The 25,825-nt window shown below is 40.2% G+C and overlaps 1 protein-coding gene across 5 annotated transcripts in view; it reads left to right on the top strand.

The window, feature by feature from the left end:
* Positions 1-25,825, top strand: part of ZC3H7A (zinc finger CCCH-type containing 7A) — a 44,872-nt gene that overhangs the window by 16,881 nt on the left and 2,166 nt on the right. For 4 of the 5 annotated variants that reach the window (XM_053557175.1, XM_053557176.1, XM_053557178.1 and 1 more), the window contains exons 5-22: positions 1,156-1,314; positions 1,923-2,003; positions 2,200-2,238; positions 3,669-3,702; positions 4,201-4,484; positions 6,670-6,874; positions 8,052-8,116; positions 8,660-8,846; positions 9,683-9,844; positions 12,278-12,474; positions 14,187-14,287; positions 14,853-15,034; positions 16,493-16,569; positions 17,171-17,304; positions 17,702-17,807; positions 20,527-20,635; positions 22,523-22,656; positions 25,547-25,710. In XM_053557175.1, coding sequence (XP_053413150.1) covers positions 1,156-1,314; positions 1,923-2,003; positions 2,200-2,238; positions 3,669-3,702; positions 4,201-4,484; positions 6,670-6,874; positions 8,052-8,116; positions 8,660-8,846; positions 9,683-9,844; positions 12,278-12,474; positions 14,187-14,287; positions 14,853-15,034; positions 16,493-16,569; positions 17,171-17,304; positions 17,702-17,807; positions 20,527-20,635; positions 22,523-22,656; positions 25,547-25,710 — 2,420 coding nt within the window. The remainder of the gene's footprint in view (positions 1-1,155; positions 1,315-1,922; positions 2,004-2,199; positions 2,239-3,668; positions 3,703-4,200; positions 4,485-6,669; positions 6,875-8,051; positions 8,117-8,659; positions 8,847-9,682; positions 9,845-12,277; positions 12,475-14,186; positions 14,288-14,852; positions 15,035-16,492; positions 16,570-17,170; positions 17,305-17,701; positions 17,808-20,526; positions 20,636-22,522; positions 22,657-25,546; positions 25,711-25,825) is intronic. The other variant, XM_053557179.1, reaches the window with a different exon arrangement.

The raw sequence follows: 25,825 nt of genomic DNA, 5'->3' as shown, positions 1-25,825 counted from the left end.
TTTTTGGCCAGGGCTGGGTTTGAACCCACCACCTCCAGCATATGGGGCTGGTGCCCTACTCCTTTGAGCCACAGACCCTGCCCCTCCTAGTTCTTTGTTAATGGGCATTTATTGCTGACAGTTTTTTTTTTTTTTTTGAGACAGAATCTCACTATGTATCCTCAGTAGGGTGCTGTGGTGTCACAGCTCACAGCAACCTCAAACTCTTGGGCTCAAGCGATTCTCTTGCCTCAGCCTCCCTTGTAGCTGGGACACTACAGGCGCCCACCACAACGCCTGGCTATTTTTTTGTATGTTTATTTGTTTTTAGGATCAGGCCGGGCTGGGTTGGAACCCACTAGCCCCGGTGCATGTGGCTGGCGCCCTAACCGCTGAGCTACAGGAACCAAACCTGACTTACTTTGTTTTTGATAACGTATTCCTTGTCAGTTAGCTGTTTAGGAATTACATTTTCAATTTGACATTTTAATGTACACTGAAAAAGGGTAATTATGGAGGGGAAAAGAATAGGAGAATGATACCTGGGGATATTAGTTATGTCTGGGAAGTTTTATTTCTTGACAATCTGGGGTCTTTATGGCCAAATATTAACATTTGTCTGATCTGGGTGGTGGGCACATGGGTATTCATGATATTCTATTTTTGTGTATTTGAAATTTCATAATGAAAATGATTCTAAAAAGGAAGATAATACTGCTAACTTGAAATGAGTATGTTTGTTTGTTTATTTTTTGAGACAGAGTCTCACTCTGTTGCCCCTAGGTAGAGTGCCGTGTTGTCATAGCAACCTCAAACTCCTGGGTTCATGTGATCCTCTTACCTCAGGCTCCCAATAGCTGGGGCTACAGGTGCCTACCACAATATCTGGATAGTTTTTCTATTTTTTTTCTTTTTTTTTTAGTAGAGAGAGGGGCTCATTCCTGCTCAGGCTAGTCTCAAACTCCTGAGCTCAGGCAGTCCACCTGTCTTGGCCTCCCAGAGGGCTAGGATTACAGGTGTAAGCCACCACGCCTGGCCTAAATATCATAACTTAGAGTTTAAAAGGAGGGTAATAGGATCAGATCTTAGTTTAGTTTGTTTTCATTTAGAAGAAGTCATCAGTGGAAAAAGTGAGTTATTTGATTGCTAATTTTATTCTTTGATCTTACACACCAGGGTTTCCACGATAAAGTTTTAGAAGACTGCAATACAGTCCTCAGCTTAAATGCCAGTAACTGCAAAGCTCTGTATCGGAAATCTAGGGCTTTAAGTAATTTAGGAAGATATAAAGAGGCTTATGATGCTGTAGCAAAGTGCTCCTTAGCAGTACCACAGGTATGGAATTTATATTTTAATTTGTTTGTTTACTTCGTAATCATTTATTGTTCCCATGTAGGGAAATGGCATTTAAAGAGTTAAATTTTTCATCCACCCTTCAACCTACTTCAGTGGTGATAGGTGAAAACTGAAAAATGAGCAGATCAGAACACTCAAGACCGAAGTGTAACAAAGGCGGGATTGTTTATTTTGATACTTGGGTATAAGTCAGCTAAGGTCTAAAGGATGTTAGGGGGTCAAGGAGGTTTAGGGAGGAAAGCTGATCTTATATAGCTTCTCATCAGGACATCAAAGATGGTATCTTATTATTGGGACTCTCCTGGCAAGTTCTTCTTATCAGAGTGTCAGCATATTTCTCTCGGGTGGGTCTGTAATTGGGCCAGTGTAAGAATGAGCCTGCAGCATGCCTCTGTTATCTGAGTTATGTCCACCTGTAACAGAGTCTCGCAGAATAGCTTTTCAAGATGGAGTTAGTTTGGCCAACCTAACAAGTGAGGTATAAATGCTAATAAAACAAGTCTTTGACAGTAAACATTACTGTAGAAGAAACACCTATTCTTCACAGTTAGTAGTCCTCCATTAATCATACCTACTTGTTTTTTCAGGATGAACATGTAATAAAACTAACTCAAGAACTAGCTCAGAAATTAGGATTTAAAATAAGAAAAGCATATGTTAGAGCCGAGGTAAGCTGGTGTTCTCTCCATAAGGTATTTTCATTTTGTTTTGTAACTTGGAATCAGTTCTGTTTTTATTCTTACTTCATTTATTTACTTTTAAAAATATTTTTGTTTATACAGAGAGGTGGCTGGCTCGCCATACCCACTGTCAGGGACAGGGTGGCATTCAGTTCTGCTTTTAAATGTCTTTATTTTATTTCAGCTCTCATTAAAATCAGTTCCTGGGGATGGAGCTACCAAGGTAAGTTTTTTTTTTGTAAACATTATAATTAAAAGAAAGGATAGAGATGTTAGCAATCTGCTTTTAATAATTTTAATGTATGTCTATTTTTGAAACTAAAATACATAATTGGCCATAGCTTCTTGTCACTTTAAAAAAGAAAACCAGCAACCTAAGTAGTATATTTTAATCTTAACTAGCTTTTCCTAAAGTCCAGTAGAGCATTTTAGAAGATATTAACAGATGTTAGGTTTCATTTTAAAAAGAGTGGTTTCGCCCAGGAGCCTGGCTGGGGGCTTGCCCTTGCTCCTCCTTGTGTTGCCAGTTTATTAATAGCAAATAAACCAATTAAATGGAGAAAAAAAAAAAAAAAAGAGTGGTTTCGGGCCAAATGTTAGTTTGGAGAGTCATTTGGGATAAACAAAATATAAAAAAAATTAACAAAAAGTTATAAGGGAGGCTGGGTGAGGCTGCTCATACCTATAATTCTAGCACTCTGAGAGGCCGAGGTGGGTGGATTGCCTGAGCTCAGGAGTTCAAGACCAGCCTGAGCTAGAGCAAGACCCATCTCTAAAAATAGCTGGGACTCTGTCTCAAAGAGTCTCACTTTGAGCGAGTGCTCTAAGAGTGCCATGGCGTCATAGCTCACAACCACCTCAAACTCTGGGCCTCCAGCCATCCACTCTACTCAGGCTCCCAAGTAGCTGGGACTAAAAGTGCCCACCACAACGCCTGGCTTTTTTTTGTTGTTGTTTAGACAGAGTCTCATTACGTCGCCCTGGGTAGAGTGCTGTGGCGTCACAGCTCACAGCAACCTCAAACTCTTGACTTAAGTGCTGCTTTTGCCTCCGCCTCCCAAGTAGCTGGGTCTATAGGCACCCATCCCAACCCCTGCCTATTTTTTGGTTGTAGTTGTCATTGTTTAGCAGGCCTGGGCCGGGTTTAAACCCTTCAGCCCCAGTGTATGTGGTGGGGCCCTAACTGCTGAACTACTGGTGGCAAGTCAGCGCCCAGCTATTTTTAGAGATGGGTCTTGCTTTAGCTCAGGCTGGTCTCTAACTCCTGAGCTCGCGCAATCCACCCACCTAGACCTCCCAGAGTGCTAGGATTACATGCGTAAGACACGGCACCTGGCCTAAAAAAATTTTTTTAAGGCAAATCTTGGGGCTATTTGGATACTAATAGCCATTGTGAGTTGGGTAATGAGTGGTGGCTAGATGTTCTGCTGAATGTCCTTTGAAAAATGCTGGTCCATACGAGATAAGTGGTGGCACTGCTAGACCAGCCCCTCATCTAACTCCACATTTTATAAAGGTTTGTGTATCCCACTCAATTCTTGAATCTTAATAGGAAGGAAGTCACATTTCTCTGAAAACCTGCATTGCTTACAGATTGCTTTATGGTTTAGAATCCTGAAAATATTATGATTCATTCTTTGGTTTAATTTCTAGGCTTTGAATTATTCTGTGGAAGATATTGAGCCAGGTATGTTTTCCCATATCATCCTAATTTGAGAAATGCCAGCTTTAGACTTTATATGTAATAAAGTGTTGTCAACTAAAATTGTTGTGTGGTTATATTTATATTAAAGTGAGAGAATGAGTTTGCAAATCACTTTTCTACTTTTGGATGTGCCAGTAAGTGATTAATAATATTTAGATGTCAGGAAGCAATCATGAGCACCTACCACAGTCTTATTGCTGTCTAATACCTGTGCCTAGAAGGGGTGCAGGCATTTTGTGATAGAAGGATAAATTTTCACAAGTGAATAGATCTATTCCTGGGTAAAATAGATTATTTTTAGAATTGCTTTTAATCTTTTATTTGTAGTTGTTTTACTATGGTATCTGTCTACTTATTCATTTAGTTTTAGAATTGCTTCCATATTAACACTGACATCTTTATTTTCTCTATTCTTGGCTGTTAATGTTAGTATTATATGAGTACAATGAGAGAGTGAGTACAGTTCCATCCCTGTTGCAGATTTATTAACTCCAAGGCGAGAAGCAGTTCCTGTTGTCTCTTTACCTGCATCAAGTTTTTCTCATGAAATTGGAAGTGAGCTGGCCTCAGTTCCTATTATGCCCCTAACTTCTATTTTGCCACTGCAAGTGGAAGAAAGTGCTCTGCCGTCTGCAGTGTTGGCGAATGGAAGAAAGAGCCCTTTTACTATGCCAGAAGCTTTTTTAGATGATGGTGATATGGTCCTTGGAGATGAAATAGATGACCTCCTTGATTCTGCCCCCGAAACTAATGAAACTGTTATGGTGAGTTTCAATATTATTCTTTTCTCTTGAAGGCAGAGGTAATTTTTTTTTTAATTGTCATATAACCTGATAAATACTTTCAGTATTTCTATAGGCCGAGTTTTGGGTTTCTTACCTTGAGAATTACTTTTGTCCTTTTTTGGTAGTAACTGGTTGATTTGATCATTTTTGAAATTAAAAAAAGGAAAAAAAAGCTATTTAGTAATTTTTTTCAATTTATTAGAATCACAAATTATAGAAAGGGTAAATATTCAGATAAAGAGTAAGTATTTGATATGTAAAAAAAGAGTGCATTTTATGGGTCAAGGATTTCTCATTGCTTAAGGATAATTCTCTAGTAACCATATAGTAACCATTAAGCAGAGGTCAGCAAACTCTATAGCCTACAGGCCATATCTGGCCCTCCACCTGTTTTTGTATGGCCGGCAAACTAAGAGTTGTTTTTTCTTTTTTGGCACAGAGTCTCACTTTGTCATCCAGGCTAAACTGATGTGGTATCATAGCTCATAGTAACCTCAAACTCTTGGGCTTGAGCAATCCTCTTGCCTCAGCCGCCCTAGTAGCTGGGACTACAGGCATGCGCCACTATGCCCGGCTAGTTTTTCTATTTTTAGTGGCGACAGGGTCTCATTCTTGCTCAGGCTGGACTTGAACTCCTGAGCTCAAGAAATCTACTGGCCTTGGTTTCCCAGAGTGCTTGATTATGGGCGTGAGCCACCACACCCAGCCTGTTTTTTTTTTTTTTACATTTTTAAATGGTTGGAAAAAGAACAAAAAGGAGAATAACATTTTATGACATATGAAAATTATATGAATTCATAAAGGATTCATAAATAGGCTCAGCACCTATAGCTCAGCGGCTAGGATGCCAGCCACATATACTGGGGCTGGCAGGTTCCAACCCAGCTTGGGCCCGCCAAACAACAGTGGCAACTACAACAAAGAAATAGCCGGGCGTTATGGCAGGCACCTGTAGTCCCAGCTACTCGGGAGGCTGAGGCAAGAGAATCACTTAAGCCCAAGAGTTGGAGGTTGCTGTGAGCAATGACACTACGACACTCTACCAAAGCCATGATAGTGAGACTCTGTCTCCAAAAAAAAAAAAAAGATTCATAAATAAAGTCTTATTGGACAACATTTTATATGTTGTCTGTGGTTTTACACTGCAATGGCGGAGTTGAGTAGTTGCAGCAGGGACCATGTAGCCTGCAAAGTCTAAAATACTTAATATCTAGCCCTTTATAGAAAATGTTTACTGACCCCTATCATAAAACGGTAGCAGCCATAGCAGGATAATGACGAGAGGCAGAAGTTCAGAACTGGTTTCCAGGTCCAGTGAAACAGGTGATGTCAGTGTGGAGTTGAATGAGCAGGAAGTACAGTAGAATGTCCATGGCTGACCACCTCCTTAGTCTGATTTACGGAGGCCAGACAGGCACGGCGGTTATGTATCGGTACCATAGGCCTAGTTCCTAATGTTGGCCACTTTGTTACAGTCCTTTAGGTAATCGACTTACAGAGGTTCCCCTTTATATGCAAAAGGATGACAGAGCTGGGTTTGATTCTTACCAGCTCTGTGGTCTTGGGCAGATGACTTCACTTCCTGGTACACTATCTCCTCACCTGTGTGACGAGTAGGATGTATCTGAGAAACTTGTAAGAATCAGATAGATAGTAAATGTTACTTGCAGTGTATGCCACATGGAAGCTCTCAGCGAGCTGTAGCTTTCATGGGCGTGGCGGAGGGGAGCGTTTCGCTTGTTCCTGTGTGAGGGTTTACCCGTCCAGAGAGATGGTCTCAGTCCTCATGGGCTTCTCCAGCTCCCATCTCTGGATAACATTTCCTCCTACACAGCCCCACAATTCCTCTGTAATGATGTGAATTCTTATGAGCTTCATAGGTAAGGGTAGGGAAGCATACGAAATTTTTCAGTTGGACCATAAATGTAACATTTTGGATTAAAACAGTGTTAGACATCTTACCTTCATCCTTTCTAAATATGGGGCTTGAAAAGAAGTAAGCTCCATAGCTAAAATTCTTCTAAGGATCTTGATTTTGATTTAAACATTTGTATGTTACATTATCACCCAGTGTAATAATTGTTGTACGCTGACATGGGAAGTAGTTCAGCCAAACTCATGACAGAGTTACGTGAATTTTAATCACATCTTTTTTCTTCTCCAGCCATCAGCGTTAGTCAGAGGACCCCTTCAGACGGCCAGTGTCTCTCCCAGCATACCCTTCTCGGCGTCTCTGTTAGGAACCTTGCACATTGGTGCGAGGTATGCTCCTCCACCCTCCTTTTCAGAATTTTATCCACCTTTGACTTCATCCTTAGAAGATTTTTGTTCTTCCTTAAATTCGTTTTCAATCAGTGAATCCAAACAAGGTAAGAATTGAGCCTAAATTGTAAATAATTGCAATCAATTTTATAAGAAATGAATTTTATTTGATAGTTTTAACTGACTCTAGGTGGTAGATACTTGAATTATTTTCATTATAGCTGAAAATAAAAAGACAGAGCCTTCAGTTTTGAATTCACTTTGACTTAAGTATGTCTTTCTTTAAGTATGTCTTTCTGGAGATCAAGAAGCAAAGGCATAAGAATGGAAATGTATGTGGCATTGGTTTTTATATAGGGTAGCATGTTAACCTGGGTATTTATTGTTTCAGGGGTGAGATGACTCTTTAATGTGTTCTCCAATAAAGGTGTATCCCATCTTAAAGAAAGGCCAGTCTTTAGAATCTGAACTAAACAAACAATAATTTAAGATGTATGTTCAAAATGATAGCAGTTAAATCTGTTTTAGTTTTCATCTTTAGAGCTCAGCAAACTGTGGCTGATGACTTAATGTTACAGGGGATTGCTGAGTTTTTGGTTTGATTCTTGTTTCTGTAATCTTAGGTTAGTAAATACTTTAAATATAATGAGAGAAATCTTCATATTTTTGTCAGTGTTGTTACTTTGTTAGAAGGACCAAAATCTTAAATAATTGATAATAATTTAAAGATTTACAACTGAAGAAATTAAAGTATGATTGAGACAGAAAGCCAGAGAGGAAATAATTGAGTGGTAGGCTAAGAAAAAGAAAGTAATTTTTAAAGTTATGGTTAGTCTCTGCTTCGTATTTTCAAAAGGAAAGGCTCTTATTTTGAATACGAATATTTTCTTAAGTTTTTGGGGCTTTTTTTGGTTTTCCTTTTTTTTTTTTTTTTTTGAGACAGATTCTCACTCCGTTGCCAGGCTAGAGTGCAGTGGCGTCATCATAGCTCAGTGCAACCTCAAACTTTGTCTTTCTAGCAGTCCCATCTGACAGGCCCTGCCTTAGCCTATTTCTCTGAAACTAGCTTTTTATTTATATTGGTTTCATTGAGGGTATACCCTTATTTAAAGGAAAGAAAAAACTCCGGAGCCCTTTTGAGTGTCATTAATGAGCAAAAAAGCTTCTTAGGAATTGGGTTGGGAAAATAGTGTGGGAAGCCATAGCTAGGCAACTACTAAGCCCTAATGTTCTTATTACATGATTAGAATGAAAAGGTCTGTTGAAGTTTTTTTATTATTTTAGATCTGTCCACCTCAACTTCTAGAGAGGGAACAGCGCTTAACAACAGTAATTCTTCCCTTTTACTTGTAAGTGCCATTTCCTCTTTTGTAAATACATCTCTTAAATTGAAAATAGATCTTTTTACTTAAGTGACTGAGTTATTTGAATGAACATGACAGTCTCCCTTAAATTTTGTGTGTGCTGTGAGAACTCGTGTTGTAGTAAGACTTTTCTAGAACATCCAGTAATAAATGCTCTGTGTTTAAGACTGGATCTGTCAAAGCAAATTAATCACTACTGCAGACAGTGTAAGAGGCTTTATTTAGTATAGCGTAAACAAATCAAGGCTATGTAAGATCAGGTTATGTAAAATATGTGTACATATTGAAGCAGAACTTATTACTTATCACAACTCATTGAGGATCAGAAACAGTGGAGGGGGGCCTAGAGACCCATAAAAAGGAAACTGTAGATATAGTTTTTAATATAGAAGAGCATTAAGATGGAATAGTACTTGTCCCATTCTATAAAGATTATCTTATTTTTCAGATGAATTCAGTTCCCTTCTTTAGTGATAGTGCAATATTTGTCGGCTGGTTTTTTTTTCTTTTTTCTTATTCTTCTTGCAGATGAATGGACCAGGTAGTTTGTTTGCTTCTGAGAATTTCCTGGGAATTTCAAGTCAGCCTAGAAATGACTTGGGAAATTTTTTTGGAAGTGCAATTACCAAACCGTCTTCATCAGTGACTCCAAGACATCCCCTCGAGGGAACTCATGAATTGAGACAAGCTTGCCAGATCTGTTTTGTAAAATCAGGTCAGTCTTACCATACGGTGTAATCAAAAACTTAAAAAGAAAGTAAAAGCAGGTCAGAACCAAAAGCATAGGCAAAGAGTATTAAACTAATTTATAACCTGAGAGTTCTCAGATATTTGTGAATACGTGTAAACAACACAAGCTGTTGCAATTCTTTAATCTCTATTTTGAATGCTTCCTGAACAGTTGACTGTTACTGGTGTGGAGCCTTTGGAATTTAATGATAAGTCTTTGCTCTTATTTGATACAATTTTAATAATAGAATCATGTGGAATACAATGTTTACTTGATTTTGGCAGGTTATTGAAATTTTTATGAAACTGTTTACGTTCTAAATGTATGTTTAAGAACTTGATAATTTTCAAATAGATAAAGAACTAGAGGAAAGCATTATGAGACCAGTATACATGTATGAGATAATGTATTTAACAATTACTTTTTTTTAAGTTTTTTTTTTCATATCTTTACTCCTAAATCAAGTGATTTAAACATAATTTATTCTGATCTGGACTCAATTTTTTTTTCTTAGTTTTATGTTTAACAATGTTGTTTTACTTTTATAAGCCATCAGAATTTCTATCCAAATTGTTTCCCTAGTTACATAGGATATGTTTTGGCAGGAGTAATGTGGACTAGAACTTTGTGTTGTCTGACAAACAGCAAAAAAGACAAAAATTTATTTAATCAGCCTGTTTATATTTTCAGGTTGTGAATATGGGATTTTTGTGGGAATTTAATAATCAGTGTTCATCTTCTCATGTCTGCTTGTAAATTTGCCTATAAAATGAAGTGGTATTTTTGGTACATTTGAGCAATTTTCTTTACATCTTTTTTAGGACCTAAGTTAATGGATTTTACTTACCATGTTAATATGGATCATAAGTGTAAGAAAGATATTTTAATTGGTAGGATAAAGAATATTGAAGATAAATCATGGAAAAAAATACGCCCTAGACCAACAAAAACAAATTATGAAGGACCATATTATATATGTAAAGGTATATACTCTAATTACTTAATTGGTGTAATTATGTAAGTGATAAACTATAGTCATGCATCACTTCACAAGGATAACATTCCGAGAAATGTGTCATTAGGGGATTTCATTGTGCAGACGTCTTAGAATACTTACGCAAACCTGAGTGGCATAGCCTACCACACACCTATCTCTACAGCCTTTTGGTCCTAGGCTACAAACCTCCATACGGTATATTACTACACTGAATATACACTGGGTAACTGTAACACAGTAGTCAGTATTTGTGTGTCTTAGCATATTTAAATGTGGAAAAGGGGGCCAGGCATGTTGGCTCACGCCTGTACTCCTAGCACACTGGAAGGCCGAGGTGGGCTGATTGCTTTAGCCCACAAGTTCAAGACCAGCCTGAGCAAGAGCAAGACCCTGTCTCTAAAAAATAGCCAGGCATTGTGGTGGGCGCCTGTAGTTCCAGTTGCTCAGGAGGCTGAGGCAAGAGTATTGCTTGAGCCCAAGAATTTGAAGTTCCTGTGAGCTATGACATCACAGTACACTACCAAGGGATGACAAAGTGAGACTCTGTCTAAAAAAAAAAAACATGGAATAGGTATAGTAAGTGGTATAATTTTATAGGACCAGTGTTGTATATGTGATCTAGAGTTGACCAAAGTGTCATTATGTGGTGCATGTCTGTATTTGCTATACTTATATAATGTTTATAGTATGGACTGTTATGAAAAATGTTGTTCAAACTTTTTTATCCCATGGTACACTTGAGCCTGTAGATAAACTTTTGTGGCACACTTAATTATGTTGACCAAAAAAAGAGAGAGTAGGTCAGGCACGGTGGCTCCTGCCTGTAATCTTAGCACTTTGGGAAGCCAAGGACAGCGGATTGCTTGAGTCCAGGAGATGGAGACCAGCCTGAGCAAGGATGAGACATTGTCTCTACTAGAAATAGAAAAACTGAGGCAAGAGGATCACTTGAGCCCAAGAGTTTCAGGTTGCTGTGAGCTATCATGACGCCATGGCACACCTGGGTGAAGAGTCAGACTCTATCTGAGGGGGAAAAAAAACAAGTGAAAAAAAGAATGTACATACTGTGCTTTGAATTTCTTTTGAAAATAATTAATGAGCTTCAAAAATTTTTGCAGTACACCTAAGATCTTTTCACATCACTCCAATGTGCCATGGCACACCTACTGAAAATCACTGGTTTAGATGGAACTAATAGCAAGTTCCTTGGATTAAGATCTTAATATTTTTAATATTATCTTTATTGTTTTTAACTTCTTGTGTATACTTTAAAGTTGTCTGTGGAGGCTCAGCGCCTGTAGCTCAGTGGTTAGGGCACCAGCCACACACACCAAGGCTGGGGGGTTTGACCCCAGCCTGGGCCTGCTAAACAACAATGACAACTACAACCAAAAAATAGCCAGGTGTTGGTGGGAGGCACCTGTGGTCTCAGCTACTTGGGAGGCTGAGCCAAGAGAATCGCTTAAGCCTAAGAGTTTGAGGTTGCTGTGAGCTCAAACTCTTGGGCTTAAGCGATTCTCTTGGCTCAGCCTCCCAAGTAGCTGGGACTTCAGGAGCCCTAGCACTCTGTCTCAAAAAAAAAAGTTTTCTGTGGAGGCAGAGCTTTAGCCAAGTTTTTAAAAACGGTCCCAGCTGGGCACGGTGGCTCACATATGTAATACTAGCCCTCTGGGAGGCTGAGGCAAGTGGATTGCCTGAGCTCACGGATTCGAGACTAGCCTGAACCAGAGCGAGAACTCATCTCTAAAAATAGCCGGGCATTGTGGCAGGCACCTGTAGTCCCAGCTACTTGGGAGGCTGAGGCAAGAAAATCACTTAAGTTTGAGGTTGCTGTGAGCTACGACACCATGGCACTCTACTGATAGCGACAAAGTGAGAGTCTGTCTCAAAAAAAAAATAAAACTGTCCTAGTTTTAGAAAACTGTATGCCCCATATGCCGGAGGTGGCGGGTTCAAACCCAGCCCCGGCCAAAAACTGCAAAAAAAAAAAATAGCCAGGCGTTGTGGCAGGCACCTGTAATGCCAGCTCCTCGGGAGGCTGAGGCAAGAGAATCACCTAAGCCTAAGGATTTGGAGATTGCTGTGAGCTGTGGTGAGCTGTGACACCATGGCACTCTACCGAGGGTTAGTAAATGAGACTCTGTCTCAAAAAAAAAAAAAAAAAATCTAAACTTAGCTGAAATATATGAGATTATTTAAGGCTTTTTTCGAAATCTGGAATAAAAATAATTAGGGTTCTGGTGCTGTTTTTTGGTAGAGTTGATATCATCTGTGGGTAGTAATATGTGTATCATTGTTTGAAACTGTTCATGAACTGTTTTAAGAATTCAAATGATACCCTTGATGTGATTCATTTTCATTAGCTTTAAAAAGCAATTGCCATGTTTTAAAAATGTCTTTTCATTTCTTATCTTTTTAGATGTTGCTGCCGAGGAGGAATGTAGATATTCAGGCCACTGCACGTTTGCTTATTGCCAAGAGGAGATAGATGTCTGGACGTTGGAGCGGAAAGGAGCCTTCAGTCGTGAGGCTTTTTTTGGTGGCAATGGAAAGATCAACCTTACCGTGTTCAAACTTCTCCAGGAGCATCTTGGAGAATTTATATTCCTTTGTGAGGTGCTTTCTCCAAAACTTACATTGTACTGTAAAATTGGTGATAGTTTCTGATTTGCAAATCTAGTAGCATAGAGTATTAGTACACATCCTGCCATGTGATAAAGCTTTCATTCAGTATATGGAAGCTACTCCTTCTCGTTATCAGAAAGAGTAAGGCTTCATTCAAGGTGGGCAGATTGCCTGAGCTCACAGGTTTGAGACCAACCTGAGCAAGACCCCATCTCTCTAAAAGTAGCCAGGCGTTGTGGTAGGCTCCTATGGTCCCAGCTACTTGGGAGGCTGAGGCAAGACTATCGCTTAAGCCAAAGAGTTTGAGGTTGCTGTGAGCTACGACACCATAGCACTCTACTGAAGGTGACAAAATGAGACTCTGTCTCAAAAAAAAAAGACTTTATGCCAGGTGAGGTGGTTCACGCCTGTAATCCCAGCACTCTGGGAGGCTGAGGCGGGTGGATCGCCTGAGCTCAGGAGTTCAAGACCAGCCTGCACAAGAGCGAGACCCCATCTCTACTAAACGCAGAAAAACTGAAGCAAGATCTCTTGAGCCCAAGAGTAGTTTGAGGTTGCTGTGAGCTTTAATGCCATGTCACTCTATCCAGGGTGACAGAGTGAGACTGTCTCAAAAAAAATAAAAAAGGACTTCGTGTAATAGGCTGGGTACCATGTCTCATACCTGTAATCCCGGCACTTAGGGAGGCCAGAAAGGATCACTTGAAGCTAGGAGTTCGAGACCAGCCCAAGGAACACAATGAGAACCCATCTCTACAAAAAAAATTAGAAATTAAATTGGCCAGGCTCGGCACCTGTAGCTCAGTGGATAGGGTACCAGCCACATACACCAGAGCTGGCAGTTTTGAACCCAGCCCGGACCTGTCAAACAACGACAACTACAATCAAAAAATAGCTGGGCATTGTGGTGGGTGCTTGTAGGCCCAGCTACTTGGGAGGTTGAGGCAAGAGAGTCACTTAAGCCCAAGAGTTTGAGGTTGCTGTGAGCTGTGATGCCACGGCACTCTACCTAGAGTGACATAGTGAGACTCTGTCTCAAAAAAAAAAAAAAATTAAATTGGCCAGGTTTGGTGACATGTGCCTGTAGTCTCAGCTTCTCAGGAGGCTGAGCCAGGAGGATCACTCGAACTTCGGAGTTGGAGGTTGCAGTGAGCTGTGATTGTACCACTGCACTCCAGCCTAGGTGACAGAGTGAGACCCTATCTCAGGAAAAACAAAAACACCAAATACTCCTTCCAAAAGATTTCTTATTAAGTTGAATTAATTTAATACCATTAATTGGTATAAGTTTGTAATGTAGGCTGGGTGCAGTGGCTCATACCTGTAATCCTACCACTCTGGGAGGCTGAGGTGAATGAATCCCTTGAGCTCAGGAGTTTGAGACTAGCCTGAACAAGAGCGTGAACGGTCTATACTAAAAATAGAAAAATTAGCCAGACATTGTTGTCAATGCTTGTAGTCCCAGCTACTTGGGAGGCTGAGGCAGGAAGATCGCTTAAAGCCCTGGAGTTTGTGGGTGCTATGAGTTAGGCTAATGCCATGGCACTCAACCCCGGGGCAACAAAGTGAGACTCTGTCTCTTCAAAAAAAAAAAAAGATTATGTAATGTATAAGTTTATAATATTGAAACTAAGGCAATATTCTGGGTACAAAATTTTAAATTTTGTAGGTTTTTTTTGATAATCCTTCTCTCTCTGTTCCAGAAATGTTTTGATCATAAGCCTAGAATGATAAGTAAAAGAAATAAAGATAATTCTACTGCTTGTTCTCATCCGGTTACAAAGCATGAATTTGAAGACAATAAGTATGTCGGTAGTTTCTAATTTTTGTAGTGACAAAATAGATTCTTTTCTAAGATTCAAATAACCAGTAACAGTATCTGCCCAGGCATTCCCCCCTCTTCCTTTTTTGTCATTTTGAAGAACAATGACTATTTAAAAATGTATTTTGGTAGATTTTGCTGGGAATTAAATAATGAATTTTTAAATTGATTATTTAAGGTCTCTCATCTTTTCCTTATACTTCCGACTCTAGAAGTGCTCTAAACTTGCTTGTTCTTCCTAAATAAAATCTCTCTTTTTTACAGTAAAAGTAAAAATAGATTGATTATTTAAAACAGAAAAGCATTAACTGATTTATAGCCTCTCATGAGTTTAGGTATTTTATGGCTTAAAATATTATTATACTGCCTTCTTTAATTCAACAGTTGCATACAGTGATTTGTTTTTTCTGATAAAGATCTAAAATGTAATCTCAGTCCAGAAGTTGGCATTAATATGTGAGCTTATGTATACATACATATGTGTTTTGTTTTGTTTTTAAAACTCTTATGACAGAATAATATTAAGATGTCACTGTTTTCATCTTAGGTGCCTTGTCCACATTTTGCGAGAGACAACAGTAAAATACTCCAAAATACGTTCTTTTCATGGTCAGTGTCAGCTGGATTTATGTCGACACGAGGTTCGGTACGGCTGTTTAAGGGAAGATGAGTGCTTCTATGCCCATAGTCTTGTGGAACTGAAAGTCTGGATAATGCAAAATGAAACAGGTGGGATTATGTGTGATCGAGAAGTGTGTCTCCTCAAGACCAGTTGGTTGGATGAAAGTGTATTATGGAAACTTGATTTTTGTCCTGAACTTTAAATTGTGTAGTCACCTTTGATTTTAGAGGTACTTATTTTGAGTGTGGTCTTATGTAATTAATTGTTGACACAAGTTCATACATGTATGGATTTGTAGGGAAGAAAGATTCCCCAGAAGGCAGAAGGAGCTGTATTTGTAGAACGTATGCCACTGCACATTTGCTTGTTGCCAGGAGGAGATAGATGTCCAGATGCTGGACCGAAAAGGGGGTTTTAATCAAGAGATTTTTTTTTCCTGCAGTTTTTGACCAGGGCCAGGTTTGAACCCACCACCTCCAGTATATGGGGCTGGCACCCTACTTCTTGAGCCACAGGCGCTGCCTTAAGAGGGTTTTTTTGGCGGCAATGGAAAGATTAACCATACTATGTTCAACCTTCATCGTGGAGAATTGATATACCTTTGTGAGGTGCTCTTTGTTTTTGTTTTTGTTTTTTCAGACAGTCTCACTTTGTTGTCCTGGGCAGAGTGCCTTGGCATCATAGTTCACAGCAACCTCAAACTCTTGGGCTCAAGTGATCCTCTTGCCTCAGTTTTTTTTTTTTTTTTTTTTTTTTGGGACAGAGTCTCTGTATGTCGCCCTCAGTAGAGTGCTGTAGCATCACAGCTCACAACAACCTCAAACTCTCAGGCTTAAGCAATTCCCTTGCCTTAGCCTCCTAAGTAGCTGGGACTCAGGCGCCCGCCACAACACCCAGCTGTTTTTTTGTTGCAGTCCACAACGCCCAGCTGTTTTTTTGTTGCAGTTGTCACTGTTGCTTAGCTGGCCCGGGCCGGGCCGGGCTTGAACCCACCAGCCTCAGTGTATGTGGCAGGTGCCACAACCACTATGCTATGGGCGCTGAGCCAGTTTTTCATTTTTAGTAGAGACAGTCTCACTCTTGCTCAGGCTGGTCTCAGCCTCCCAGAGTGGTTGGATTACATGCGTGAGCCACCACATCCGGCCTGTGAGGTGCTCTTTGAAGAGTGATGGGATACTCATCCTTGGCAATGGGTTAGGCTATGTGAGAGTAGTTGGGGACTAAGAGTTCTCCTACTCTGCCTGTGACCAGATTGGTGGACTGTTGTTATTTATTTATTTTTATTAAATCATTAATGCAATCATGGGGCACCATACACTGGTTTTATAGACCATTTGACGTACTTTCATCACACTGATTAACATAGCCCTCCTGGCATTTTCTTAGTTATTGTGTTAAGACATTTATATTCTACATTTACTAAGTTTCATGTGTACTCTTGTAAGATGCACCGTAGGTGTGATCCCACCCATCACCTTCCCTCCACCAATCCTCCCCTCTCCCTTCCCCTCCCTGACTGTTGTTATTATATATAGAATTTACAGAAAGGTTTGTACATTTCCCAGGTATCTCACATGATGCTATTGCTCAAGAATCAAAACGATATTGGCAAAATTTGGAAGCAAATGTACCTGGAGCACAGGTATTTCTTTTGTGTATTTTCACTTTCCATGCTTGGTATACTTTCTGGAATTACCTAATAGATGTTGATAGTTGGCAGATGCAATTTACAGTCACAATCTGTTAGAGAATTGTCATTCAGTTGAGTACTTTTGAAAAAAATAGCATTTTAGTTGATCATCATAAAAAAAATTAGAGATCCCACAATACCTGCCAAGAGTGTAGGACACTGTTTTTTAGTTAGCTTTGGGCATATTTATTTGGGCTTTGGGGATTTTTAGAGTAAGGGAAGTAGATGATATTTGTAGTTTTGTTTCCCATATAGCATGTTTTGTTTAGTCACCACTCTCCCTCTAATCCCCCCATAAAAAATCAAACAATTCCAGTCATTGGTTCCAAAGCTTTACTTTCTTAAATGAAAATCTGGCATCTGTTCTTATCATATTCTCTTGCATTTGCGGGGAGAATTGGAGATTTATTATGTATGTGATGGTCAAGCCAGACAAAAATGAAAGTTATATACTGTTGTAAAAAAAAAAAAAAAAATCCATGGTGATTTAGTATTCTGTTTTCAGAAAACTGAATTTCTCTTAAAATTGAAATTGATCTTTTAATCATTTAAGGTACTTGGCAATCAAATAATGCCTGGATCTCTTAATCTGAAGATAAAATTTGTGTGTGCCCAGTGTCTGAGAAATGGTCAAGTCATTGAACCAGATAAAAATAGAAAATATTGTAGTGCAAAGGCAAGGCATTCGTAAGTATTGTGTGTATAAAAACAGTGCCTATTTTGTAATTTTCTGTTTCATAGGTGTAAAGTCTTTCATATGAGAAAAAAGATTAAGGCTTTAAAGAGAGCAGAAAGAAATAGATAATTAAGGAGTAAATTACACAACCAAAGAGAAAAGATTTTTAGGATTTAGAAGCTAAGAATTCAAAAGTAGGGTTTTTCCTGTATTTTACCAGTTCTTTGTTTAGGCTTCATAGAGAATGTTTGTACATATCAACAGGAGGTGCAATTATAGAATCATAACACATTTCTTTTAGATAGGTTGAAAAAAAAGTTCTGTGGTCTTTCAGGTAGAAACTTTGTGCCTGTCCCTTATGTCTTTTGCGAGTGTGTCTTTGTTTTTTCTGAACTCCATTTTTCTTAGGTGGACCAAAGATCGTCGTGCGATGAGAGTGATGTCTATTGAACGTAAGAAGTGGATGAACATCCGTCCTCTCCCCACAAAGAAACAAATGCCTTTACAGTTTGATGTACATACGTAATTTTTAAGCCATTTTTTAAAATTAGGCATTTCAAGTCATTAGAAAATAGTAGTAATTCACATTGAAACTCAAACTCTTTAGATAATGCTCATCAGTAATAATATGGTTTAAATGGTTCCTCTTTTGTTTTCTTTCTCCTTTAGCATGTGTGTAGTTCTTTAGCAGTTTTCATATTGATGGAATTTTATGAGTTACTTGGAAACAGAAAATAGATAACATAATTGAGATAAAGTTGTGGCATCATTTAACTTATTTTTTAGATGAATTATCTTGGGGAGGAAGTGAAAAAGAACTTGATTTAATTTTGACTCCTCAGGTTTAATGTCAAACCCAAGGCCTCTGTATTATTATTAATGCTGATGATGAGTTTGTTCTTATCTTACCTTGCAAGGGGCACTAGCCAAAGATACCCAAGTTTATAGGACTTTGTGAAAGTAACCCAAAGGAATGTTCAATGTTAGAGGAACATGTTTCTCAAAGAACCATTAGAATGAAAATACCAGACCAACTTAAAGTTAGGGTAGTATTTCATTCATGCTATTAGAACGCTGTGGTGCCTTATGTGATCTCAGAGATGATTGAACAAACCATTTGGGTTGTCTCTGGACTTTTCCTCTTCACAAGAGAGAGTGTCTGGAGAGTCTAGAGGTATTCCATTATATGAATTAATAGCTAAGGACACTTGGGGCATTGACAAGTAGTAAACATTCTACCTCATGGAGGAAACATGAAGAGAACCTTTTTCTCACAGAAACAGGGCAGATGGATTGTAGAGTTCCCTGGTAAATGAAGCCTCCCTCTCTGAATTGCCAAGAAGAGTTGAAGAAGAGATAGGTGCATTTTTATCACCCAGAATACCTTATAGTTTTATTATAAAAGTCAAACAAGCAACAAGGTCAATCTTTGCAAGGTTGTGGGATATTTGTGTTTTATCCAAAGTGGTATTAGACAGGGATACCTGGGTTGTGTAGGAGAGGACAAAGATTGGAACCATGTTATCTTGTGGTTTAAAAGATAATAGAGATTTAGATAGATACAGTTATATCTCAAATACTTGTTAAAATCAGGACAGCTGTGGCAGTGCCCAGGACTATTGATTATTCTTTAATCTTGACCATGGTATACTACTGTGCAATGTTACAGTAGCTTATTTTCTCTTTTTTTTTCCTGCCATACTAGGTATTCCTAAGGAGCTCTTTTTCTTTTTTTTTTTTTGTAGAGACAGAGTCTCACTTTATGGCCCTCGGTAGAGTGCCATGGCATCACACAGCTCACAGCAACCTCTAACTCTTGGGCCTACGCGATTCTCTTGCCTCAGCCTCCTGAGTAGCTGGGACCACAGGCGCCCGCCACAACGCCTGGCTATTTTTTTGTTGCAGTTTGGCTGGGGCCGGGTTTGAACCCGCCACCCTCGGCATATGGGGCCGGCGCCCTACTCACTGAGCCACAGGCGCCACCAGGAGCTCTTTTTCTAAAAGAAGAAATTATACTCTGTGTATGTGTGTAGACAGTTTGTGTGTGAATCAAAGACAGTGGGTTTCAAAGTCTGCCAGAAGGGTCCTTGTCAAGTTACTCAGCCTCAGTTTGCTCATCTATAACTGGGAATACTGGCACGTGAGGGTGTTATGTAAAACCCACAGGGCCCAGCCTCCTCCTTTTTCTTCTCCCTGCTTCTTATCATTGACCTTTGAAAGACTATGGTAAATGTTTCCCTAGTGATGTGACTAAGTACTTACTGGGTTTGACTGGAGAAAATTTGATAAGTCAGTCACAAGACTGTTTATTAGCTATTGACTTTATGCAGATCTTAAGGGTGAGGTGGCTAACATTGGTACGAGGGAGGAAATATGCTGTTTTAAGAGCTGTTTTTAGAGTTCTAGCAAAAATAGTTGCTAAAGCATTTAATGTTACATAAGCCAGGTAATATAGGACCAGCACCTGTTGAAATACAAACGATAATAAGCTAATAATTAGTTATAGTAGGATTTATGTTCTGTGAAACCACTAGATGGTGGCGTTCAAGAGTGAGCTCTCAGGGTAGAGGTTTCCTCGCTTCTCACTGATCGTGACTCTCAGGGAATTCTGCATCTGCTGATGACTGTCACTTTATCCTCTTACCAACACCACTGTGTTTACTTTATTAAATAAAATACAAAGAATCAGAATAGGTGTTATTTGAACACTGTGTAACTTCATGGCCTGGTTAGTGCAGTAATTGTCTTCAGAAAATGCATATGTAGTGAATTAGGGCTGAGAATTAGGGCTTCCAGTATAATTACATTAAATTTCTGAAATGTTTCTGGCACTGTTAAGTGACCTTTAAAGTAGCCTGCAGTTTCTCTGCTGCTCCTCAAGTGCTGACATGGAGCCAGCATGAGTATTATGGAGGGGAGAGTAAGCTGTCAGACCAAGAGGGCTAGAGATTTGCATTGTGGAAATGAAGTGTTCTGAATGAGTAAGTTTGCAGAGATCTTCTCGTACGAAAATGCTCCATGCTTCCCTTTCTTTTGGAAATTATCTTACTATCAATGTTATCTTGTATATTTTGGGCATATAGTTAATTTGAATAGAATCTCCATAATCTTATTTTAAAATTTATTTATTAAGCATTAGCATGGATAATAGTGCTTATTTTACATAAGTATAAAAATTAGGCAGTTTTACTCTATGTACTCTGTCTTAAATTATTTTTTTAATTTGTATATAGCTGTGCAACCATATTGCTTCTGGGAAAAAATGTCAATATGTTGGGAACTGTTCGTTTGCTCATAGTCCGGAGGAACGAGAAGTGTGGACTTACATGAAGGAAAATGGGAGTAAGTTGATCTGTCAGCTGTGTCCTTAACATCTATGAATGCTAGTTTCCTGAAAGTTCCTTTTCTCTGTATAATATGCCGCCTCCTGAGAGCACAGAAAGCAGTTTGCATTCTAGACAGTTGTGCCCGTTTCATTAGTGTTTCTATTGGTAATGATGGCTGAAAAATGTGACTGCAGCCTCAGCGGAGTAGAATCTGACATCTCATCTTCTGGTTAAATCAGGTTTGGATAAGAATATATAGGTCTGCACCCTTAAATGTAATAAATGTGTTCTTGAAAAATGCTCTTCATGATTGTTTAAGTCAGATCGTCTGCTCTTATTGTAAATAATTGTTTTCTGAATTAACTAGGTTAGAATTGGGGGTTTTGTCAAGGAGCCCTCACTAATAGAACAGGCCCCAATTCAGAGGCTCAAGGAGAGAATGTTTATCTTGGTCAAATTTCAAGTTTATTGTGGGAGTCTTTGACCATAGAATATTTTACTACAAGGATCATTGTTCTTTCATCTTAAGTAAATAGGTCTCTATGATCTTTGGATTATAAGAACCAACCGCATTTCAGGCTGTCAACCTGCCATGTCTCAACCACATCGAAAGTCAGTGACTTGTGTGGGACTCCCTATAGCTCTCTTGCTTGAAGTAAGGCATACAGTCAGGTCTTACTAAAGCCAACTTTTGACCAGATTCTCATTATCAGAGTTTTTAGGATAGTGATTCTTGATTGGGTACAAATTTTGCCATGTACCCTCACACCCCCAGGGTGAGTTGGCAATGTCTAGAAAATTTTCATTGTCATAACTGGGAAATGTGCTACTGGCATCTAGTGGTGTTTTGTTTATTTTGTTTTGTTTTTGTTTTTAATAACTTGAGACTTAGAGGGCATGGCATCTAGTGTTATAGAGGCTAGGGATGTTGCTTAACATTCTATAATGCAGGCCAGATGTGGTGGCTCATACCTGTAATCCTAGCACTCTGGGAGGCTGAGGTGGGTGGATTGCTTAAGCTCAGGAGTTCTGGACCAGCCTGAGCAAGAGTAAGACCGAGACTCCATCTCTACTAAAAATAGAAAAACTAGTGAGCATTGTGGCAGGTGCCTGTGATCCCAGCTACTCAGGAGGCTGAAGATCTCTTAAGCCCGAGAGTTTGAGGTTTCTGTGAGCTATGATGCCATGGCACTCTACCAGGGTGAAAAAAAAGACATTTTACAATGCACAGGACAGCCCCCAACAGCAAAGAATTATCCAGTTGGAACGTCAGCCGTGTTGAAGTTGAGAAGCCCTGGCTTCAGCACCTGTCAGTAATGCAGAATACACCTGTTCTTACCATAGGAAGCAACTGGCAGCCACTGCCCAGGACCTGGTTGCAGTTGTGTTGTTGTCAGTTGTGCCCCAGCATATCAGTCCTCTGGGCTGTGGCTTGACTGATGGACTCCCATCAGGTCAGAATCTTGGTCCAGTAGTAGTGTGTTCTCATCTCTTGTCAGTGGCAGTGAGGAGCATATCAGCTCCAAACCCCCCAGCCACGTAAGTAGCCTTTGTGGTTCTGACTCTGACAGCGGGTGTGGAACGCAGGGTGCGATGCAGCAGTGATGAGGCTTTTTTGGCAATATCTTTATGTTTTCTGAGTTTTAAACACCCCCAAAATGTCTTGCAGATGAGGGAGGAGATGATCTTGAAAACTAATGTTTGTGATCTAACAGTCCTGAAATTGGTTCTTAAAAGCATGAATTTATCTGCTGCTTGGACTAGATATCTCTGTGTCTAATATAATCAGTCTCCTTCAGTCTTTTGAAAGCATACGCTGACTGATACAAAAAATGTGCATGATGTTATATATATTTAAATGGCATTTAGTTGCTATTGTTGAAAGTAATTTATTTTTCTTTAGTACAAGATATGGAGCAATTTTATGAACTCTGGTTAAAGAGTCAAAAAAATGAAAAAAGTGATGATGTAGCCAGTCAATCAAACAAGGAAAATGGAAAACAAATTCACATGCCAACAGATTATGCTGAAGTTACTGTAAGTACCGTTGGTCACTGTCTCTCACCTTTCTGAGCTAGTGATGGAGCTTCTTTTCTTTCCCTCCTACTCCAGAACCCAGCTCCATCACTCCCTCTGCCCTTCTCTGTTCTCTGGTGTCTTCATCTTCCCTCCCCTACTCTCCTACCATTTGCTTAAGCTTCTTCATGCTAATGTATTCCAGAACCACAGAGGGAAAGGCCAGATAGCAGGTACTAAAGACCAGGAAAGTGGACAGCTCATGTTTCCTGAGCATCTTCTGTGGCCTCCCACTTAACCCTAGTGGTTCTAGAATACATTAAATGTCAAGGGTCAGTTAACTGTTTCAGGTTTTGTTGTTGTTATTGTTGTTTTGAGACAGAGTCTCACTTTGTTACCCTAAGTACAGCACTGTGGTGTCATAGCTCACAGCAACCTCAGACACCGGGACTCAAGCGATTCTCTTGCCTCAACCTCCCAAGGACCTGGAACTACCGGCACCAGCCACAATGCCCAGTGATTTTTTAGAGATGAGGTCTCACTCTTACTCAGGCTGGTCTCAACCCCATGAGCTTAGGCAATCCACCTGCCTCGGCCTACCAGAGTGCTAGGATCATAGGTGTTAAGCCATAGCACCGGGCCAGGAGAAAAACTCTTAGTAACTTTTATCCTACTCATTCTTTCAACAAACAATAAGCTCCTAAAATCCGTGAGCTCAGGCAATCTACCTGCCTCGGCCTTCCAGAGTTCTAGGATAATAGGCATGAGTCACTGCACCTGGCCCTTTTTTTTTTTTTCTTTTGGAGACAAGAGTCTTAGGTAGAGTGCCATGGCATTAAAGCTCACAGCAATTTCAAACTCTTTAGCTCAAGGAATTCTCTTTCCTCAGCCTCCCAAGTAGCTGAGACTACAGGCACCTGCTATAGTGCCCAGCTATTTTTAGAGATGGGGGTCTTGCTTTTGCTTAGATTTGTCTTAAACTCCTCAGCTCAAGCAATCTGCTTGCCTCAGCCTCCCAGAGTGCTAGGATTACAGGCGTGAGCCACCATGCCAGGCTGTTTCAGTTTTCTTTTAAAATTTTCAAAAAAGTAGGCTTGATGCCTATAGCTCAAGCAGCTAAGGCACCGGCCACATACACTAGAGCTGGTGGGTTCAAATCCAGCCTGGGCCTGTCAAACAACAATGACAACTACAACCAAAGAATAGCTGGCCTTGTGGCAGGTGCCTGTAAGTCCCAGCTACTTGGGAGGCTGAGGCAAGAGAACCTCTTAAGCCCAGGAGTTGGAGGTTGCTGTGAACTGTGATGCTACAGCACTCTACCGAGGGTGAGAGCTTGAGACTCTGTCTCAAAAAAAAAATAAAAAAAAAAATATATATTTTTTTTGTTTTCAAAAAAGTAAAGAGGGTAACATGAATATCCTGAGCTACCTACTTTCCACATTAACTGATGTTAACAATTTACTATATTTGCTTGTGTAAAATAAACTGTTACAGATAAAGTTGGAAGCCCATTTGTTCCCCTTCCCAGAGGGACCAGAACCAGTGTGTGTGCCTGGTATGCTTTTCAAGATTTACATAAGTGAATGTGTTATTCTGCTACTTGTTTCTTGTTCTGTTTTTGGCAACTCTCCACGTTGGTTCAGTTGGATCTGGATCCATCGCCCATTGACGGGCCCGTGCATAACCTGGTCTCACCTTGTGTCTCTGCCTGTAAATGCCCACCTTTGTCAAGGCTCAGCTCTGATCCCATTGCTACATTTACTTAAGTGCTCCTTGGTGTTCCCAGGGCAGGGTCACTCTGACATACTGGATCATGAGATTCATCTGGGGTGTTTAATGATAAAGATTCTTTGTTTATATCTCAGATGAAATGAGTCAGAATCTTTTTTTTTAAGAGACAGGATCTCATTCTCCTGCCCAGGCTGGAGTGTGCGGTGGCACAGTCATTGCTTACTGCAGTCTCAAATTCTTGGGCTCAAGTGATCCTCCTCCCTCAGCCTTCCAAGTGGCTGGGACTACTAGCACCTTCTACCATGTCTGGCTAATCTTTTTTCCTGAGACAGAGTCTCACTATGTAGCCCTCGGTAGGTGCCATGGCATCACACCACAACAGCCGGCTATTTTCTTGTTGCAGTTGTCATTGTTGTTTAGCTGGCCCTGGCCTGACTCAAACCCGCCAGCCTCGGCGTGTGTGCTACAGGGAACGAGCCCATGTCTGCCTAATCTTCCTTTCCTTTTCCATTTCCTTTTCTTTCTCCTTCCCCTTTCCTTTCCTTTCATGAGGTCTTGCTATATTTCCCAGGCTGGTCTCAACCTCCTGGCCTCAAATGATGCTCTCACCTGGGCCTCCCAAAGTGCTGGAAAGAATCCATTTTTATTAAGTGGTGCAGACAATTGTTGTCTAGGACATTTGGGAAATACTATCTAAACACATAAAGTATCTATCAAGGCACTTAAATTCCACTGTAAGAGTTCCTTTTGTGTAGGTCTGTCCCTTGTAGGGGCAGCTTTTTTACTTCCCTGTTGCCTGCCACAAGCCTGGCCTATAGTAGCGATCGGTTCCCGTGCATTTGAATGGACGTGCAGCTAATTCCTTTGGAGTTGGTGCACCCTGGTCTTTCATATCCTTTCTGCTTTTCCTTATGATGTTAATTATTCCCAGAATCCTTGTTGGAACCTGCCTCTTGTCCTCTCGACAAACTTGTTTGCAAGGAGCCTTTGTTACCTCCATGCCAGATACTTCTGGGACACTTGTCAAAATGTGTCACCCCTCTCCTCCGCTTCTGGTGCGCTGTGCGCTGCCTTGCCTTCCCACGTGACCGGCCTCCCCGACCGGCCTGGGCTCCTTGAGAATAGAGTCTGGGTCTCACACCAGGTGACTGATGAGATATGTGTCCTTGCTGCACATTAGGTGGACTTTCACTGCTGGATGTGTGGGAAGAACTGCAACAGTGAGAAGCAGTGGCAGGGTCACATCTCCTCAGAGAAGCACAAAGAGAAGGTTTTCCACACTGAGGACGACCAGTACTGCTGGCAGCACCGCTTCCCTACAGGGTGTTTCAGTATTTGTGATAGGTATGTAGCTTTTTAAAAATTCTCCACCTGTGGATTGCTAGTCTCGACTTTCCTGAACATGATGTCAGTGGATGGAGAGTATCTGGTGGTCAAGTTCTAAAGCTGCTGTGCCCTG

Source organism: Nycticebus coucang, chromosome 12 (assembly GCF_027406575.1).
Source record: "Nycticebus coucang isolate mNycCou1 chromosome 12, mNycCou1.pri, whole genome shotgun sequence".
Taxonomy (NCBI): domain Eukaryota; kingdom Metazoa; phylum Chordata; class Mammalia; order Primates; family Lorisidae; genus Nycticebus; species Nycticebus coucang.
The sequence above is the reverse complement of the archived record's forward strand: the minus strand, read 5'-3'. Positions and strand labels throughout refer to the sequence as shown.